This window comes from Calonectris borealis, chromosome 20, assembly GCF_964195595.1.
Source record: "Calonectris borealis chromosome 20, bCalBor7.hap1.2, whole genome shotgun sequence".
NCBI classification, from domain to species: Eukaryota; Metazoa; Chordata; class Aves; order Procellariiformes; family Procellariidae; genus Calonectris; species Calonectris borealis.
The window spans coordinates 9,550,318-9,570,284 of record NC_134331.1 but is presented as its reverse complement, the minus strand read 5'-3'; the positions used below and the strand labels follow the sequence as shown (position 1 = coordinate 9,570,284).

The 19,967-nt window shown below is 41.6% G+C and overlaps 1 protein-coding gene across 1 annotated transcript in view; it reads right to left on the bottom strand.

The window, feature by feature from the left end:
- The window catches only part of DNAH9 (dynein axonemal heavy chain 9), a 182,891-nt gene that overhangs the window by 39,663 nt on the left and 123,261 nt on the right, over positions 1-19,967 (bottom strand). Inside the window, exons 45-47 of the mRNA XM_075169769.1 lie at positions 11,143-11,336; positions 6,853-7,001; positions 3,349-3,476 (exon numbers count right to left, since the gene is read on the bottom strand). Of these exons, the coding sequence (XP_075025870.1) occupies positions 3,349-3,476; positions 6,853-7,001; positions 11,143-11,336 (471 nt within the window). The remainder of the gene's footprint in view (positions 1-3,348; positions 3,477-6,852; positions 7,002-11,142; positions 11,337-19,967) is intronic.

Here is a 19,967-nt window from a genome sequence, read left to right as displayed (position 1 = left end):
CTAAGGAGAGCTAGAGGCTGAACCTGATATCAAATGGATTTTTGTGGAGCTCGAAGGTCAGCCTCAGTTCTTTAATGCCAACAATTTAGAAAAGAACAGCTGCTGGGCTTGTGCTGGGGTTTGTCTCTGCAGCTCTCAAGTAACAAGTTCTCCTTCAGACAATTGAACTTTTGCCATAGGGAGGCTCCTATTTTGCAGTTGGACCATCTGTATTTGTAGAGAATAATTTTATCCGTGGACTTCATTCTCTCACTGTCTGTGTCATCAAATAGAACGAGTGCAGGTACTGTGATGTCAAGGAGCTCAGCAAAGTTGAAGATACAAGACAGGTACAATGCTGATGCTAAAGGAGCAAGAAGCTGCACTGATCAGGTTCTGCCAGTGTGAGAGTGATTTTCTTTCCATGGGAATGAATGATTGGGTGGCTTTCTGTTGTTCTCTCTTATAAAATTAGTCATTCATGAAAATCTCCATTTTCACAGTGACTTGAAAAACTTTCAAGTTCCCAGGGGAGACATGGATGCTGTTTTCTTATTTTGCCTCCTACGATATCAGAAGGCAACACTGACTGGTCAATACAATTGAGAAGGAATTGGTCCCAGGACAGCAGCCCTTCCCAACACAACAGTGACCCTGCTTCTGTAATCCAATAAGGACTTCCCAACTGTTTCAATATCCCTTAAGAACCAATTCCCACAAACCTAATTCCCCAACTCATTATTGCTCAAAGTACTTGACTATCATTATTTCTCGTTCCAATCAAGGACCAGTAATGAACTACATGCGTAAAAGCCACCTAGGTGATCATATCAAGTGTTTGTCTTGGAGAACATGTGTATGAGTTGATATCAGACAGCAAATTCGGTGGATGAAAGGGGAGCTCTACTCCACGTGAGCTGAGGAGTTGTTCAGTGGACAGCAAAATACAGAAGTAAACCTAACAGTTGCTTTTTGTCTGCTCAAAAGCAAATGGGAAACCTAAGTATAACTGTCCTGTGGGTCGGATACAGCCTCCAAATAATGAGTTTGATTAACCCGTGTAAAATTACCCTAACTGCCTCTTGAGATCTGCTCTGTCCTCTCCTTTATTATTAATGTAATGATCCACAAATCCTGGGACACTTTTCTAAATTGAGTTGTCTGTGTCATTCCAGATCCTGTGCAATTGATCTGCAAACACTCCTGAAACTGTTTGCAAGTTATTTGTCATCAAAAGCCTTGCAGGAAAGATCTTGCCAAATAAACTGCCACATGGCAAATATTTGCTATGATCCACCTATGACTGAAATGACAGGAGAGTCCTTTGTGGGACTCTTACTCCTTGACTCCTGCTGTGATACTGATTTTACCGCTATCTGGAGAGGTCAGAGTTTCAGCCTTGTGAAAATGGTTTGTCCAACCTTGTAAAAAATAGTTTGTCCAGAGGGTGATTTCATTTCAGGTGGATGTCTGCTAACCATAAAAGAGTTTTTTTTTACTAGAGGAGTCTTGTCTGTCAGTGTAGGGGACACATGTCTAGCCCCTCAGGCTGCTTTCCCTCTTTCTCATTTTACATGAAGCTCCAGCCCTTGGCAGGAGATGGGAACACAAAGTGAGATACAGAGACAGGTTCTGGAGCTGAAGCAGCTTGGGTGACAATTAAGTTCCATTGCTTTGTTGTCACTCCATGTGGCTAACCGAGACACCAAATGCAGAAACTGGGGAGAAATGGTACTGCCTGCCTCAAACACCCGCTGGATGTTTGCAAGTTTGTCCTGAGAGTGAAGTGCCACCAAGGCACGACTCCAGCTCCTAGTGGGGCCTCGCTGCTTGGATTGCTCAGAGAGTCTATGACTATAAAAACAAAGGAAGAAAGAGCTCTGATGTCTGTGTTAAATCAGTCTTGCCGATATTGTTTTATTCCAAACCAAGCACAACACAGAACTAGAATATTTACATCTGCAAAGTTTTATCAGTTTTGTGACTACACCAGAGAAAATCCCAGATGACTGACTGACCCTGAGGAGACCCAACACTGGCACCAGACAGCCTGTCTTAATGGCCACTGCTGTGACCGCTGAGTTTGCCCCACACAGTTTGCATCAAAAGCTGCTAGCAGCCAGCTGAATTAAGCTCCTCTCTAAGCTCAATGGGGGAACTTGTCTGCTCTGTGCCACCAGAGACTGTCACATTTGGCAGGTGTTGCTGAAAAACCAGTTAGCCCAACCACCAAAATCGTTCTTTCATATAAATCTAATTTCTGCAGCTCTTCTGATTTAACCTTCAGTGTCTGCTGAGACCTCTTACTGATTGCTCTGACCACCAGAGAAGATGTGAATGGATGAAATAAAAATACTCAAGCCTACAGTACTCATCTGCTAGCACTGAAGCAGAAGACATGGAAGCTGACATTGCTAACATCCTTTACAAGGTCTAACCATCATTGTAGAAAAGAACCCTTCACTTTGCATTACTGAATGGAATATGTCTCAAAAAGCTGCATATTTTCTTCTTCACCATCTCAAAGGCAGATGCCAGTATTGCAGCCATCTGTATTAAAAGCTCTTGAAAAACTCAACATTGTCTACCTTAGAGGGAGCTTGCAGAAAAAGCAAAAATTACAATCAAAATATCAATGGCATTTAATTTAAATCCAAAATCAGGCCTGTAGGCTCAGATCAGGACTCAAAGCTTTGTCTTAATCTAATTTTATGCAAACAATTCAGTGATAATAAACATTTATAAAATCCACATCAAGGAAATCACAGGGGTTCCCAAGACCTGTAATGAGAGCTGGCGTTACTGACTCTGCGTATTAGCAAACCCAAGCACTCACTGAATAAGCGGCTCCAGAGAGCACTTGACAAAGACAGAACTCCCGTAAAAGGCTCTGAAACATTTTGCCAAGTTGTGATAAGAGCTTCAAATGTTTACGTGTTTTGGGGTACATAAAGGAATTGGCACCACTGCAGAGGGCTTCTGCCTTTCCTACGGTAGTATGCATGTTCTCATTGCTCATTCAAATACATAGGAAGTTTTGAGCTGTAATAAGAGAACTAGTCTAACAGCTGTTAGGAACAAAGCTCTTCATTTATTCATGAAGGAAATAAAAGCACGGGAAAGTGTAGCACAACCTTCCCTCATAGGACTCCTTACAACTACACACCCCTACAGAAGGCTCAAAGAGCAAGAAAACCAAAATGACGATGCCCGATAAAAGCAATAGATAGCAGCAAGAAACAGTTAGAAGGTGGCTGCTTTGACACACACCTTGTCCAATCTCTCACTAGATAAGAACGATAGACTGCCCTCGCTAAGGTGATCAGGTAACCTGGGAGGACAGCAGGACTGTTTCCAAAGACCCCATACCTGAAGGATGACCCAGTGACCCTCCTTCGCAGCCAGATCTAGAGCTTGTTCAGCAACTACCTCTTGACCTTGTCCAAGGGAAACATTGTGGAAATTCTTGTTGTTAAATGTATAACCAAGTTTCTTCCCTGAAAGAAAAAAAAGAGCGATCTTCAGCACTTTTACCTGGAACGGCACGCAGCATAGCTGAGCTCACACAGCAGCAGTGAGGCAGAGTTCAGTCTTATCAAAAACCCTCACAGAAGAGCTATCGCACTTCTTATAAGAGTTATCTTGTCTCTCACACCCTCCTTGCCAAAGCACTGAAAACAGCAGCGGCTTCCTCCAAACGACTTTTAATTACAGAGCAGCATCAACACAAAGGTACATTATTACAAAGTGCCTCTTGTTTAAAGAACATTATTCCCCTGCAACCTTGTGTAAAAACATATTTTACAGTGATAGGAAATTAAAATCATTTCCTGCTGATTAAATAGGCTTTGAACAAGACATCGTTCAGTGGGGAAATGCACCCTGTGATGCATGCTAGAACCAGCAGCAAGGTTAGGAACCCATTCAGTTTTGAGAAGGCAGCTGAAATGAAATCTGTGTGAGTTTCCTGTGGTCTCAACCAAGGCCTCTCAGGTTTCTTGGATCTAGAGATCAGTCAGTCCTCCAGATTTCTCATGGGTCATCATGAGCTTTGGCAGGTGTGGAGTTGCCTCTGGGTACACCACAATGCGTGTGGGAAGGCCCACAGTCAGTGGACCGCAGCAGAGCCCATGGGAAGGGGAGCCACTGCAGACCACCTCCTACAGCCCCTTTTACATCCCTCTCTGCACGGTGCAGAATGGGAACCCCAAAACCCATGTCATTTACTATCCTGCTCTGGAGGAAGGGTGGCAGCTATTTAGTGTTTCTTCATTTAGTCTGTGATACTCCTTTGGACTCCCCTGGTTTCTCTGTATCATCCCAGTGCCTCAGATCCTTTAAGTGATCATGGCTAAAGATCTCCTGTTTAGTTTTCAGAATCTGTCTGTCATCCAAAGACGGAGGACACCAGTGCTCCTCGTCTTACAGGAGAAGCAACTGCCTGGAGCAAGCTCTTTCTGCTGTGTGCCTCCCAGAAGATGAGCACCAATTTCTGCTGCCGGAGGGAAGCAGCCTGACAAACATCCACACCGGTTCCATGCATTATAGTAGGATGCATTCGGCTCACCTGGGGAGTCAGTACACGTCCCCATGTGCTGATCCCTTGGGTTTGTCTATACTTATCTCTGCGTGCAGATTTGCTTTCATGCTGACCCTAATTCCTGATTTCTGCTAAAAGCAGGCAAGTTTTCTAGTAAAACAAGGAAAAGATTTGTCTTGCAAGACTTAGGATTCAGCTCTTGGTACAAGATTGGAAACAGATGGCCATAAGTAAAACAAACATCCAAACTCTTCCAGTTGCTCGAGCTCTCTGTTTAGCCTTACTACAGCAACCCTCTGGGATACAGCTCTCCCCATATTTGAGAGTTTCCAGTTTTCTTTCTCACCATCTCTGGTGGCTGCCAACTTTGAGAACTGCTAATCTCCACCTCTGCCTTCAAGACTCAACCTCTCAGGAAGGGATGGGGCAAATTTACACAAGGCAGGGCGCTACCCCAAACCAGGTGATTAATAATAAAATTAATATGGGTTGTTATTTCCACTTCACAGATAGGAACAGGGCTGCAGAGGGATATACAGTGAGTCTGCTCTGCCAGCCTTCCTCCTTCCTTGCTGGCTTGGAGAGGAGAAGGGACGGTGCAGGCAGGCTGCCCCAGGGAGGTGGGGAAGCTTTCCAAGCCCAACAGTGTTTGCTGCAAGGTCCTCCCTATGTTGCCAAGGAAAAGTCCCATGAGTGGGCAGCATCTGGAAGAAGCTGTCTTCCATTCACAAGAATTATCTAGCCAGACTTATACTTTAATAAAACCTAATGAAGGACAGAGAAAATATTAAATAATGAATCCAATCCAAACCCCAGCAAGTCAGGCTTAAGCCCAGGACAGCTGCACTGAAGCAATGGGTTTATTTCATTAGATTTTTTTTACTTTTACTTGCTGTAACTTTTCTGTCTGACTAACCCCAGGTGCTCAACTACACTTGTCTTTACAATTCCAATTAAACCATTCATGGTTGGATTCTAGTGTTTCATTTCCCATACAAGAAAATAACACAGTGAGCGACAGGATCTTGACATGGCTCCAAAGGGAAGCCAGGAACATGATAGGACCTTCCTCAGAGGGGTCCCCTTCAATTCACAATAATGAGACCTGGTATCAGGGCAGAAAGAGCACGAAACACAATGCAAAGCCCAGGAACTGCCCACGACTGAGAACTGCGATCCGGCCTGCGGCTCAGGCTGCACTGGGCTTTAACATCTCTGAAAGCTGATTGTGGGAATGTGGGTAAAGACTGACTCAAATATTATGTTGGAGTGACCCAGAAGGTGCATCATAGAGAGGAAAAGAAATCCACAGGTCAGTATTCTTCCACCACTCGCTTGGATGATGGTTTAGTTCAGTGTTACTGGTTTCTCTGCTGCGTCTGCCAGCCTTGCTGATGTTTAGTCTGGAGACCTGCCTGCTAAAAACCAGCCAGTGGCTCTACTATGGTAATCTGATATGTAATTCATACAGTTTAAATATACTATACTCCACACTGCCGGGAGTATTGGGGCTTGATCACAAGTCATGGTCCTGGAGATATGTGGAGTGCATTGCTGGAGAAGGAGAAAAGACATCTGATGAGCAGAATGCAATCTGGAGCAGCCCTAAAGCAGTACCCAAAGGCATCTGAGCTCCTCCACTGTAACAGTCTCAAAAGAAGTGACCTCTGTTCAACAGTCAGAAGTGACCCCATTTCCAGACCTACTGTAATTGCCGTGTTCAGGCTGAAAATGGTAATTCTTCCACGGTGGAGCTGAGACCCAGAGAAAATTCTGCACAGTGGCAGCTTTAGAGCACAGGCACAGACTACAGTAGTCAGTGCACAACGGAAATCACTTCGTTCTCAAATAAGGCACCTTAGAGAAACTCCTTCTGCTTTGAAGCCAGCCGACAGCACTACATCTGACTATCCACACCAAAATCAACTCAGGAAGGATGGAATTCAAAACTGGAAACTCTGCCACTAACCAGCAGACTGTTATAGGGAGCTGCTGCTTATTTTTAGTTATCTGACAGCATTAGATATCTCTGATGTAAATTATAGGTTGTGTACAAGACCAGCTCAGAAATTGTTGCAATGTGAACCACACTGAGAATCCAGGCAATGCAGGAAAGAGACAAGTTTAATTTAAACTTTAGATGAAAATCAAAAAACCTTTAAAAAAAAAAAAAAAATCACATCCTCTCACAATTATCTATTTTTAACAGATTACTCCATTATCTGCAAAGACATGAGGGGAAAAAAAAAACAGAACAAGAATGTCATGCCAAGATAATTATGCAGAAGGTAAAAAGCAATGCTGTGGTATGCCTAGAGACATGATTTATTTACCTTGTTTCTCCACATCCTTCAGTGGGTCGACTCCTGGGGACAGGATAAAAAACATTGGGGTTGCAGGTCCTGATTCCTCAAAGGTTGTTGCAAAATCCAGGGGTCTCCCTACCACATATTTACTGCCAAGCTTTTCTTCTACAAAATCTCTGCCAGAAAGAAAAGAGTTTTGCCACTCTACTATTGTTCAGAAAAGACAGATTCCCCTGCAAATAATCAATTAATTAGTTTTGATTTTGCTGATTCAAACAAGTTAGAAACTAAATTTAAAAAATGGGCATGAAATAACTTTAAGAGAGGATCTGCAGACTGGGCTTCTGGAGTTATAACTCAGTAGCAATGTTTGGCACTTTTTACAGGGATAAAATGATACCTGGCATACCAATATCTGACAAATGAAAGAAAGTGAGAAGGGAAAACAGAAGGACCTACCAGCCCAATGCTGTATTCAGAAGTTCAATACAAGTACTGGCTTGATTCTGACAAAGGCAGCCCAGGAGAGAAGAAATAATTAAGTTAATATATAGAAAACTGCTGCGTACTTTGTAATCCATACAGCCTTTGAAACTATTGATTCAACATTCCTTTAGGTTTATCACCAAAAGTCACAAAAAGTCCAGATGATTTACAAAATTACTTCATTCTGGAAAGATAAAAGAGAAGAGCTCTAAGAGCATCTAGCTGATGTAGCGTTAAGAGGCTAAGGCCTCTGCAGTCACAACGAAAAATGCAACTGAGTGAACAGGAAAAAATTCAGCTCCACAGCAGCTGCCTGAACAGAATACAGTGCGTGGAGAACATTCAGGTTGAATTTCCCTAGGGTGAGCTTCCAAAATCACTGTTTTAGAAGAAGAAGATACAGTGATCATCATTGGTTCAAAGGTAGGAATGTTATATTCAAACCCCAGGAATGAGCAGTTAGTCTTCTAGTGTAGATGCATGACTCAGGCCTTTTGAAAACCTCAGTACCACGGGGAAGAAAAACATTGGCCAGTTTTCACCTGGTAGATGATACCAGAATAAGGCAGCCAAATTCTTTCTAAGGGAGCTGAGAGTCTCCTTCAAGGACTAGTGAAAGGCTGTTGGAATAGAAATGCCTAAGGGATTGCAAAAGAAAAAACTTCCACTTTGTTTGGTACCTCTTTCAAGTAGATTTTTCTGTTCTGGGTCAAGATTTGCTGGAAAGCTTCAGTTCACAAAATTTTAAAAAGTCCATCAGATAGAAGGTCACAAAATTCTTGTTTTACAGTCAAGGCTCAGCTCTATGAAAGGATGCCTTGGAGATTGAGAAACACAACTCATGTGACTTGGAGACTTTGAAAAGGACCACACGTGCAGGAAAGGAAGGCCTGCCCTTAGAGACAGGACCAGAAGAGTGCGTACACTTGGTGTCTTTCAAACAAGGTATTCATAGGTGTGGTTCACAGTATAAGCAGTAGGATTTGAGAAATGGTGCCAGAACAAAAAGCAAAAATACCCTGCAAGACAAATGACTGGCTTACAGCTTTTCCAGGTTATATGAAGCCACAGCTGCCTAAGATCCTTTATCTGAAGAGTTCATATAAGTGTCATAACCATGGCTGGAGGTGACAGCTACCAGGGTCTTTAGTCCTTCCGCATTGTTTCAAAGGTCTATCCCTCAAGGCAGAAGTACCAGTGCTTTTGGAAGGACTTCACCGTGACCAAGTTATACCTTGCTAGTAGCTGCTGTACTGATCTGAACTCATCGTGAGAGCACAAGGTATTGCAAGAAGCTCTTTGCTGATGTTCTTCAATAAGATTGAAGGATGAAATAGGTATTTACACTGGAAAATCCCTCTTGAGGAAATTATGGTTCTTGGTGATGGACAATAGAGCACTGCCCCCACCTAAACTCTAAGGAGTGAGTCAGGTTAAGAGTGGTTTCTCCTGATGGCTCCTTAGGCCTAGGGAATAAAACAGCCTGTGCAAATATCCCCAGGGATCTGCTACGGAGAGTGGCTGAAAAACCTAACTTCTAAGACAGGGAAATGCAAGAAGCCTGTACAGGGTGGATCACTTTAAATACCAAAGAGCTTCCTACACCATCTTCATGGAGCTGGCACATATGACATGGGACATAAAGGGTCTTTCAGAACAGCAGCTGGAAATGAGGTAGGGATATTCTAGGGCATCTAAAATACCCCTAGTCACCTGTTTAGACTACCAAGTTATTCCTTGACTTCTAAAATGCACTCAAGTACTTGTCAAGACTTTCAGAGAGACAGGAAGGTTAGGACTAGTAGTGATGTCCATTGATCATCAGTAAGGTATTTAATATTAGCAGATTTAACTGATACACAGAAGGAAGAGATCTGCAAGTTGAGAACTGCAAAAACAACTTGTGGGATCCAATGACACTGCAGGTATCTAAAACTCGATGAATTTGTTAACACGCACATGATCTTGAAACACTACTGTCTAAAGTAGGAATGTTGAGGCTGAAGTCCTCATGGTCAAAGTATGCAGCTCCCCAGTGCTCTACAAGATCCCCTACTTTTTGAAGCGTGACAGACACAACACAGACACCAGATGACCATTAGCCTTCTGCGTGGTGACTATCAGGAATGCTGACTGTATTAAGCTCAATCCAAAAACCGCTTTTCCTTCCTACATCAGACTACTAGACTTCACTGACTGACATGAGAAGGACAGATGAACAGACTCGTGTATTTTCCAGAGAGGTGGATCTCTTAGGAACAGTAAATTTCTTCACTAAGGCAACAGTATCTGTCTTAGCCGGACTGTTGGCTGAAGAAAGGTTTGAAGAGTATGATACTATCAAGGAGGAACCAGGAAGTCAAACACATTTTGACAGTTGTTGTTACCACTAATAATTTTACATTTGCTTTTGGGGTATGAGATTTCCTCAAACAAAAGCTCTTCTTAAGCCTTTTGGGCCTAGAGTCTGACTATCCTGTATTTCAAGAAGAATTTTAGTCACAAACGTCTACAAACAAAGTCTCGGAGAAGGTGCTGTGAACTGTTACTGTTTGCACATGTTTACGTTCTAACCTACTTCTAGATAAACAAAAAAACATTTAAATACTATTGTGCAAATGGAAATGACATGCCCAGACCCTATAAGTATCCAGCCAAGCTTTTGAACTTGGATTCCCTTACCTTTTCATAAAAGAGAAATATGAAAGATGTTGAATCTTATGTTCTAGTTATTTTTCAGCTATGTGAGTACTGCCATTTTGATTGAAAGAAATGAATTAAACTTGCTTAAATGAAATATGCCCTTAAAAGTTCAGAAAGACAAGAGCTTATTTTACTCAAACTAAACAACATGAAACAATCTTTTCAGCTGAAAGAACACATGGAGAATCCAGCCCTAAAAGAGTAAGAAATGAAAAAGAGATGGTTTAGAATGGTATGATTATGATAAATTATAGTATTTCATTTAATAAAGCATAATAACATTGACCATAGGGAGACTTCACTCAGTCTCGTCTGCATTTTTCTGTAAATCTTAAAGCACAAACAGAAATCTAGTTCATACACTGAGTAATACAATCTGCTACACGCACCCATATACACGCGCATGCCAGATGGTGGAGCAATATAAACTATTTGTGAGGCAGTAGCATGAGAGACATTGAAAATGTCAAATCATAGACTACTAGGACAGAAGAGGAAAAAACAAGTCCTAATGGAGTGAAAGACCTTTAGTTTCTCCTGGAACAAGCATATTGCTTTTGCATACATTCATAAAGTTTAAACTTGCCTAGTTACCTTCACTACATAATTTACAACTAGCAAATGCTAAAAACTAGCATTTTAAAGGGAAAAAAAAAAAAGAAAACCTCTATAAGACTTTCCTTTACTTCTACACTTTATTCTTGTGCTTAAGGAACAGCCATAAAGGATCTAGTAACTAAAATAGACCTTAATGAACTCTAGAAGTTGTATTGATCATTAAAAGACTCTAGCATATGTATAACACCTGTATGATGATGCTCATTTCTGACTTGGCATGTCTGCTCTTCACCCAGTGCTAGTTAAACTGCTCCATCACTATTGGTGATATTGGGGTTAGATCTCCCTAAGCAAGAAATTCCAGTTAAATGAAATGTTTTGTCTGTCTTGCAGAGTTCAGAGATGACTCGTTCAACAGACTCCTTTATAGGAAACCATTTTGCAGAACTCACATTCTATAATAAATAAATCTAAACATATTCCTGAATTACTCCTGTCCTCTAGAAAACACAGACCCAAAGTTGCCTGCTAAGCAAGAGCATTACAGAGATAGTAAAGAAGTGCCCCTACCTGACAGCATAGGTCATGCGATCTGGTCGGATGGCTCTCATTATGCACAGGCGCTGAAGAGCTGACTTATTCTTCCATTCCTGAGGGAATTTCTCCTTTTCAGGAGACTCAGATTCAACAAATTTCTTCCACCGTTTTGCAGACCCCTCAATGTCCCGATCCAGGTTTCTGAATTCCTCCATGGATGAGAGAGCCTGGAAAAATTCAAGGAAGGTCTTCAGAAGAACAATCCTACATGCCTCTGAACTGTTTTTCTAACATTACTGACTGCTCATGTTTTGCTTCACCAGAATGGTCATAGCTGGAGCCTGGGAAACACAGCCAGAAACCCACCAGGATCAGACTTTGTCCATTCTCCTTTTCCTAACTCTGTTGTCAGCACATTGTCACCAGAACAGGAATCAACACAGCCCATTTGCAAGGCCACAGGAAAGTACGGCTGAGGACAGTTTCATACTTATGGAAGGCCTTCTGAACTGAAATGTGTCTCAAGGCTGCCCACAGAATGTCAGCTCTAAAATCATGCTGCACCTAACACAGCCTTCCCTGATGCTCTCACCCGCATCACTGCAATGCCCTTCCCCAGCCAGTGAAGCCACACACGGCGTCCAGGCCTTCTCCCCTGCAGGAGAGTTGCTGAGATGTGGGAGTTTGGAAGTGACAATACAGGAAAGGATAAAAGAATTTGGCATCATCCACAATGCAGTTCTCCATAAACCAAAGTGAGAAGAAATCTGCTCTCCTATTTTGAAACCAGAATTGAACTGAACCAGCACTTACTACTGTCAGTTATCCCAGAAATGCCTGATTTAGATGGGAGCTGGAAATTTTGAGCCCATGTCTGACAGGAGAGCACATTGTTGGCATTCCCATGAGCTGCAAGTCTGCAAACAGTCTCCTTACTGCTTCAACAGACACAAAGAGAATTGTGCAGCAAAAATCACAACAATTGATGGAAAAACGTGCTTTTGTATCCAGGGTGCTCAGTATCCAAAGCTAAGTAGAGACTCAGGCATGCCATGCTCACCAAAACTGTTTTTTTTTAAGGGATTTCACAGTTGGAATATTAATTATCTTCATCTTTATACACATGCAGTTATTTTTCTCTCCCTGTTCCCCTGTGCATATAGCTCTCTACCTGCATAGGCTGGTGCACACGCTCTGTGAAACCACAACAGTGAGATGTCACCATGCAGTCGTGGTGACCATGGAGCCACAAATTTCAATAAACATAGTGCAAACTGTAAATGGGTGGGTGCTTTCTTTGTACAAGCATGCATACCTACTGTGCCATTGTAAAAAATCACTCAGATTTATACTTGCCAAATGCACACAAAGATTAAATTCTTGGTGGTACAAGTCTGTAACAGAAACAGGTAGCTGAAGAATGCCCCAAAGAACAGCTGAGCAAGGCAGTAAATAAATGATAATTACAATGAAAATGTAGCTAGATTTTGTAGCTAGAAAGTGGCAGCTATAAATGTTATGCAGAGAAGTAAAGAATCCAAATTATCTTTCATACAAGTGGTGGCAAAACATACTGCACAGCTTGTAAGGTTCTTTGGATTTCAAGAGAAATTCTCACTGAAACAAACATTTTCAGAGCATTTTGCATAATCTGAAGCTGTAAGCAGTTGAACATGAAGTGGAAAAGACAAGTGAAGGATAAAAGACAGTGAATGAGCTATTTTCTATAGAAACAGAAGGAGACACTCAGAGCGAAGCAGAAGCTTCTTGATGGGCAGAGGTGTTCTGCACCATTCATGTTCCAGCTCACACCCCGTACAGCTCCACTATGGAAAGCGACTGAGAAAGCTCCTTGAAAAATGCTGGTGTCACACCTTGTTCAGATCAACTGAAAAAAGATGTACTTGCCAAAGGGCTCTGAAAGTCATGCAAATGCCCTGACAGCAGTGCTGAGAGATTGCCTTGGATACGATGCTGTTGCAAATGAGGCAGAAGACACTGAAGGCCACTCTGCTCTAAAAACTGCAGGAAAACCATGCTTTCCCGCTGGAAAGGCTTCCCAATGAGAAGACAAGAGCAGTGTAAAACTTTGGTCTTTCTAATAGACTGAATTTAGTTAGAAGCTGTACTTCAACACAGAGAGCAAACAAGGGGAAGGAAGGAGTCAGAAAAAGGGACTCCTTATAACAAATGAGTTTGCGTTTTTAGCAGTGAGAATGCCTGTGGATGACAGAGAGAAAGAGGTTATAAAGCTGTTCCCAGTGGGTGCCATTGACGCAGGACATTTGTTGAATATACACTCACAGCATCACAGAAGCAATGGTTGGAAGAAACCTCTGGAGGTGTCTAGTCCAACCTCGTGCTCGGGCTAGGACTACAGCCAGCACTGGATCAAGTCAGCCATGGCTTTGTCTACCAAAATGCTGACCTCTAAAATGAAGCTCTCTCAGCCTCTCTGGGTGCCCTGTTGTAGAGCTGCACTATCCTTCTGGTAAAGAAGATATTTTTTTTTTTTAATATGTTCAAGCTGAACCTCCCTACCTGCAATTTGTCACGATTGATCCTTATTACATTCTGTCAATATATACTGCCAATAACTACGAGAGTTTGGCTCTGTCATCTCATAGCTGGACAAATCGCTCTACCTTTCCTCACAGTTCATGTGCTCTAGGGCCACAATTAGAGCTATAGGCAAAGAAGTACTTGTAGATATTGTTATAAATGCTTCTGCAACAAATCAAGCCTTGCCCAAAGTAACAATTTCATCAATACCTCCACAAAAGGCACAGATAAGAGCAGAGTGCTTGCAATACTACTTGAGAGCTACAGCATGGACTGACTCAATTTGGTGCTGACCATCTGCATGCCAAACTCCCAGCAATCCTGAGAATTTTGTGAAGAAGAGTGTGAGCAAAGTAGTGATTCAACAGATGTTGTTTCCATGTGTGGATTAGGATTGACATGGAGAAATGTCAGTGACAGAAGTACTTGCTCCAAATTCAGTGCCACATGCCACTTTCTGTGGAAAACTAAAAACCAGAGCACAGAACATGAGAAACTGAAATTTACAGGAACAATATTCTGATCTGTCAAAACCTTGTCCTTGCAGCAATAAATATATTTGATGCATCTCTCATAGCTGAACACAATACAATGGCAAATGTTGAATTCAGTGGATTCATCAGTGCAAGTGCTTATATAAAACATCTTAACAATGTTGACTTTTTAAGTGACTTACTTAAAATACCACTTCAGAACTTTGGCTGCTGCTGCTTCGAGAAGTGTCTTAGTCGATGCTAACAAGGGAGACTGAAAAATTGCTTTCTTCTTACTAAATGACAGACATGTAATCAGAGATGATAGTCTCTCTCTCCCTGAACAACATGTTGCAGAATCAAGAAAGCTCTAATTACAAGTATAAAGTCTGTATTATATAAATTAACACAAAAATTTTCATTAGTCAACAATTTTAATTGCATTTATTAGGAGTGATGGTATTAATAAGAGATGCTGCTATTTAAAAGCCAGTGCAGTGAAAGCTATCTCAATCAGTAATCTTTCTGTGAATATAAATTTCTTTTCAATACCTCTGCTGTGAAATTTTCCAAGAAACTTAGACCAACAATAATATATCACTGTTTCCAAGCAAAAGGAGTAAAAGCAGGAATGGTACATTGGGACAGCAGATGGGTACTACACATCAACCTGTGTAGCGTGGCTATTTTTGTCAACATAATGAAGAATACATTTGTCAATTAGAGTTGTCATGGAAATTGAGAGAGACGAAAAACATTGATCAAAATAAAATATGATCAAAAGGGCTGGAGGACTCCAGTTCTCTCTGTAACCCACACTATAATCATCTCTGATGGCTGGAAACAGGAGGGTCTTGAGTTTATATCTCAAAATGAGACTTTGCCAGCAAAAAAGGTCTCTTCACACCATGTCAAGGCAAGTCTCATTGTTTTCTCAGAGAAAATGATTTTTCATTCACTGAACCACAAACAACTTGCTTTATCACTTTGGTTTTCTTTGACAGTTTCTCGTCTAAGTCAGAACCAGCTTTAAACTGGAGCTGATATGTCAGCAGATCCGTGAATTTCACACATTCACAAATGCAAAGTACTCTCTTTCCCCCCACAGCTGTAGGAAATACAACATGTATCAGCCATTGGCTTTGAGAACAAAATCCTAGTTGCCATTGCAGATCAACTGCTGATATGCTTACAAGGTGTCCTTAACACACAGCCCTTCAGACAGTCAATGAAGGGCCAGAAGTGAAAGGGGATCTTTGCAAAGAGACAATGTCTCAGGGGGACAGGGAGAAGTCCCAGGCAGATGGGCACAACGAGGAGGTGATACACTCAGTTTCTCCTCACTGCTTGCTGCCTCCAGAGGATGGGCTGAGTCTTTAGTGAAAAGAACAACTTCAAAGGTCTGGTGTCATTGCTACTGCATGCAATTTATCTCCTAATGCCAGATATGCTACAACAAGCTTTTGTAAATTTATTAGAGAAAACACTTGCTCTTATCTCTACAGGCAGTTATTCTAAGGATACCATCTGGGCAAAACTGGCCCCAAGTTTAGGCATTGCTTCATAAGTTTTTATAAAATCTAAAAAAAAGAAAAAAAGGAGATTATTTCCATGTTTTCTTCCCCTTGGCTCTAAAGGAAATTTTTCTTACAAAAAAAGATTGCTTTGTATTTTAAACTATTTCCATAATTTAAAATACCCTACCCCAGAGAACACGAGAACAGCTCTGGGGCAAGGGAAGTCAAAACAGCTCCTCATTACCATGCCCTGCGCTGACATAAACAGTGTGGAAAATAATACGGTGCAAGTAAAACCATTGCTGCCAGAGTGAGCTTCTAACACCTATTTACCAAGTTCCCCAGCAGCCATGAGAGTGGTTTCTAAAAAGAGATAATAAAGTCATAATAAAAAAAGTGAGAGTTTTTTTTAAAAAGCTATCCTTACTTTTTGAGTCTTCAGGTTATACCTGATTCATACTTTCAGACTTAGCTCCTTATGTATCTTGCTTTTTAAAAAAAGAATCCTCTGCTTGAAAAAATGAGGTCTATAAGGAACACACTGAACATCAAATGTCTGTCTATAAAAATCACACAACTTGACAACACTGGAAAGAAATTATATTTAATATTCTCACCGTTTTAATAATCTGTGAGATGATAAAGTCCTAACAATTAGTCATGATTTCACTTGCAAAATTAAGGAGATGTGTTTTTATGAATTACCTTATACAGTTTTTAAGCAAAGCAGGCTCCACAAAAAAAAGGTTCACAGTGCTCAGCAGTTGTGCAATTGATCCTGATACTCCCTGCTTTTGGAAAGGCAACAGCCTGACAACATCATTCGCAGAAGTTGCAAGGGTTTCAGTGGGCAGGGGTGGTTCCCAGCAGCGATGTACACGTACTCAGGAAGGACTGGCTTTTAGCAAGCCCAGCCCATAGGCTAATGACAGTTGAAGGGGAATCATTTTCAGTTGTCAGGTGAGGTGTACAGCAAAGCTATCCAGGTTCAACTGAATGTTTTCAATACCAGCATCAGGATTCAAAGTCTAGAAACACTCCAGTAATTCAAAGCATTTGAGCTGTGCAGCTGTCGCCATGGCTTGGCTCTACATTTTGGAGCTGTGCTTCACGAACCTGAGGGACGCAGGTTCCCAGGAAGTGTGGGAAAGTCCCACCACAACTCAGCTTCCCAGTTGCTTCTCTGTACATGGGCTTGTAGAGTTTGAAGCAGCTCGTGTGTGAACTTTTGCAATGGGGTTAAAGCAGAGCAGCTGTATGAATGCCTGATGCTTGGGAACAACCTCATACATTTTCAAAAGACCTTCTAAAGGTCTTACACTGTCCGTGTGCACTGTGAGTTATGCTTATATAGGTTTCTGCAAATATTCATAATTTCTTTCCTTCGTTTTCTGCAGGTGGCCCAAATCTCATTAGGAAAACCAGCATCCCCACAGTTGGAGAAAGACAGCTCATGGAAGAATGGTAAAGTCAATCTTGCATCTGGCTTGAATTGATAGATTGGATCATTCAGGAAGTAGACGTAAAAGCAGATGAATTACTCCATTTGAATAATACTGTTAACTGGAAGGATTAATGTAGAAAATGATGGATTATTTGCCATCTTTCCCATACTAGGTTTTGGGTTGTATTATTCATTCACTGAAGGTGTTATTTTCTGTTTAGCTGCACTATCTGAATTATTCAACTCATAAAAATCTCTACCAAAGGTAAAAACAAAGACATGATGGGTTTGCCAAACTTCAATCACCTCTCAATACAAAAATGTTATTTTAATTCTCCTTATTTCTTTCATAAAAGCTGACTGACAAACTCACTGCACTGTATGCCCCATCTTCATTCAAATTCCTCCTTGCATTTTCCCCACATCTAAATTATATTGGGGTTAAAAAGTATGTAGTGCCATGACATGACACTGTACAAAAACATCCTTCTGTTTATCTACAGCATCCTTCCTAGGACATCACACAATGCAGGCACCTTGCGGTTGGACAACAGAAGTGCTCTGAGGAGTAATGAGTTGGATCTCGCTACCTTCTCTTGAAAAATTCCCAGTGAAATCTGTATCATGAATCAGAAAACAATGACTTCAGCACTCAGGTCCTTCCTACCAATACATTCTTACAGACAGCTTCACTGGATAGGAAAGGTCAGCAACAGAAATGAGATTTAGTCATAATCTTTGTATTCTAGTTGCTTATAACCACCCACCAAATTTTCATAATTTTGCCTGAGATATTTCACAGGTAGGTTCATATTGGCATTTTTCCTGCATTTTCTGCAAAGGTTGTTCAGGTTGTTTTGAGAATGGGCCTTGCAAAGTCAGGCTGTTCTGCCAAGCCATGCTCTCCATTTTCCTCTTCACTCTTTGACGCTCTCCATCAAATAGGAGAAACAGCCAGAACCAGAAGTTGGCCATGGGTCCCTGAGGACAGCTGAAAGGTGGTACTTTGTGTATTTCTGAAAAGTTCCCTGGATTCGGCTGTTACAAATCACAGATGAGCCATCACCATGTGCCAATGTACAGCAAAACTTAAAGAGAAAATATGTCTCATGGACTGGAAGAGCTCAGCTGAAGCATCTGTTCCAGGATGTCACCTGCTGGAAGGCTCTCAAGGTCCATGATTCTGTGTCCTGATATACATATATATACACATACGTATGGACCCATCCTTTGATGAGGCTTCTCACAGTTCTTTTCACAGCAATGGTCTTATCCAAGGTTTCATGGTGGCGTTATAGCAGATCTGCCTTGAGAACAGGCAACCAGAATAAAGAAGCTGCAGAGTCCCTTAGTGCACTCAGGGCCCTGACGTAATCCTCATACATATGTCACATGACCTGCTCGAACACCCTCAGTAACGGAAACTGCAAGCAATCTATGCCAGTCCTTCACTATCCCCGATCACAAAGATTTTCCAAATGTCTGGTGTGAATCTTTCTTGCCGTACTTTGAGATACACCTTGCTTTACTCTTTACTGATACACAAAAATCATTGCTCTTTCCCCTTCGGAGGACACTTTCTGAGGATTGTACCCTCCTGTCCCTTTAATCTTGAGGCCCTCAGACATAATCCTTCCCTTTCTCCCTCTCCTCAGTCTCTTCTCACAGTCATGTTTTCAGGTATCTGACACTTCTCACTGCTCTGCTCTACCCTGTCACCAGAAGGTCTGCATCTTTCTTAAAATGCAATACTCAAAAATCAAACCAGACTCCAGCAGAGGCTGGGCCAACTCTGAGTGAAGTGAAAAGCTTGGCCCCATGGCTCTGTCAGACTATATTCATTGCACAAGGGTGCTCCTATTCAGGTATTGGAGATACTCTGGTCCACTGATGCACTGTGGTCACACGGTGGGGAAGATACACAGACCATGAGTACCTCCACAAAAGGCCATTTCATGTGCCTCAACACAGGTAAAGCCTTGGTGTTACCATGAGGGTTCCAGAGATTGTTCCCAATCAAAATTTAGCCGAGCACGTAATCTGCAGTCTTCACAGCTGTTCCCGTGAACCAACACTGCCATGCAAAGGAAACATTTATGAGATCTACCATGTTACAGAAATAAGGAGCTCCAACAGGTCCTTTATGGCAGATCTGGGCTTAAAAGGAAGAACTAATAAAGATGAGCCAAATCCAAGCCATTTGCCTTCATTGCCTTTCCAAAAGCATCTTACACGACTAGGTACAGTATATCATGTTTAAAATGGGATGACTGCTTGCACACCCTTAATTGCTAGCAGAACTCAGCCATCAGATCTCTCTGCAGTCACTCCTGGGTCCACAGTTCACTCGCATCTTTTCAGGAGTGCACTGCAACTGTTGTTTTTTTTTTTCTATTTTTTTAAGCAAAGCAATAGGACCTCAAAAGATATACAATGTCTAAAAAAGATACATTTGATATCTAAAAGATAACTCTAATGGAGCAATTACTTCCCTTTCCTTCCATTTAGAGGGTGAAAGAACTTTTACATTCAAAATGACCAGCTGACAGCAGGCTTTGTGTCATGGGTGGATTGAGAGTGAAGGACGGAGGCTGACACTGCTGTAGAGGCATCTAGAAAAATTCAATTTCCACTCTGCAATGAAACCAACAAAGTACGTCTTTAAATATTTGATGTGATCAAAATCTCTGCTGTATTTCAGATAAACATCAGATTGTTAGCCAGCAGGTTAAAAAAGAAAAGGAAAAAAAAGGTAAAGTGTTCTCAAGTAGTATTTCTGTGAGACATTGGGAACATTTTCTGAGACTTGAGTGCTGGTGAGGACAGATGAATGTCCTTAGGAAACTTCTAGATGAGAGCAGA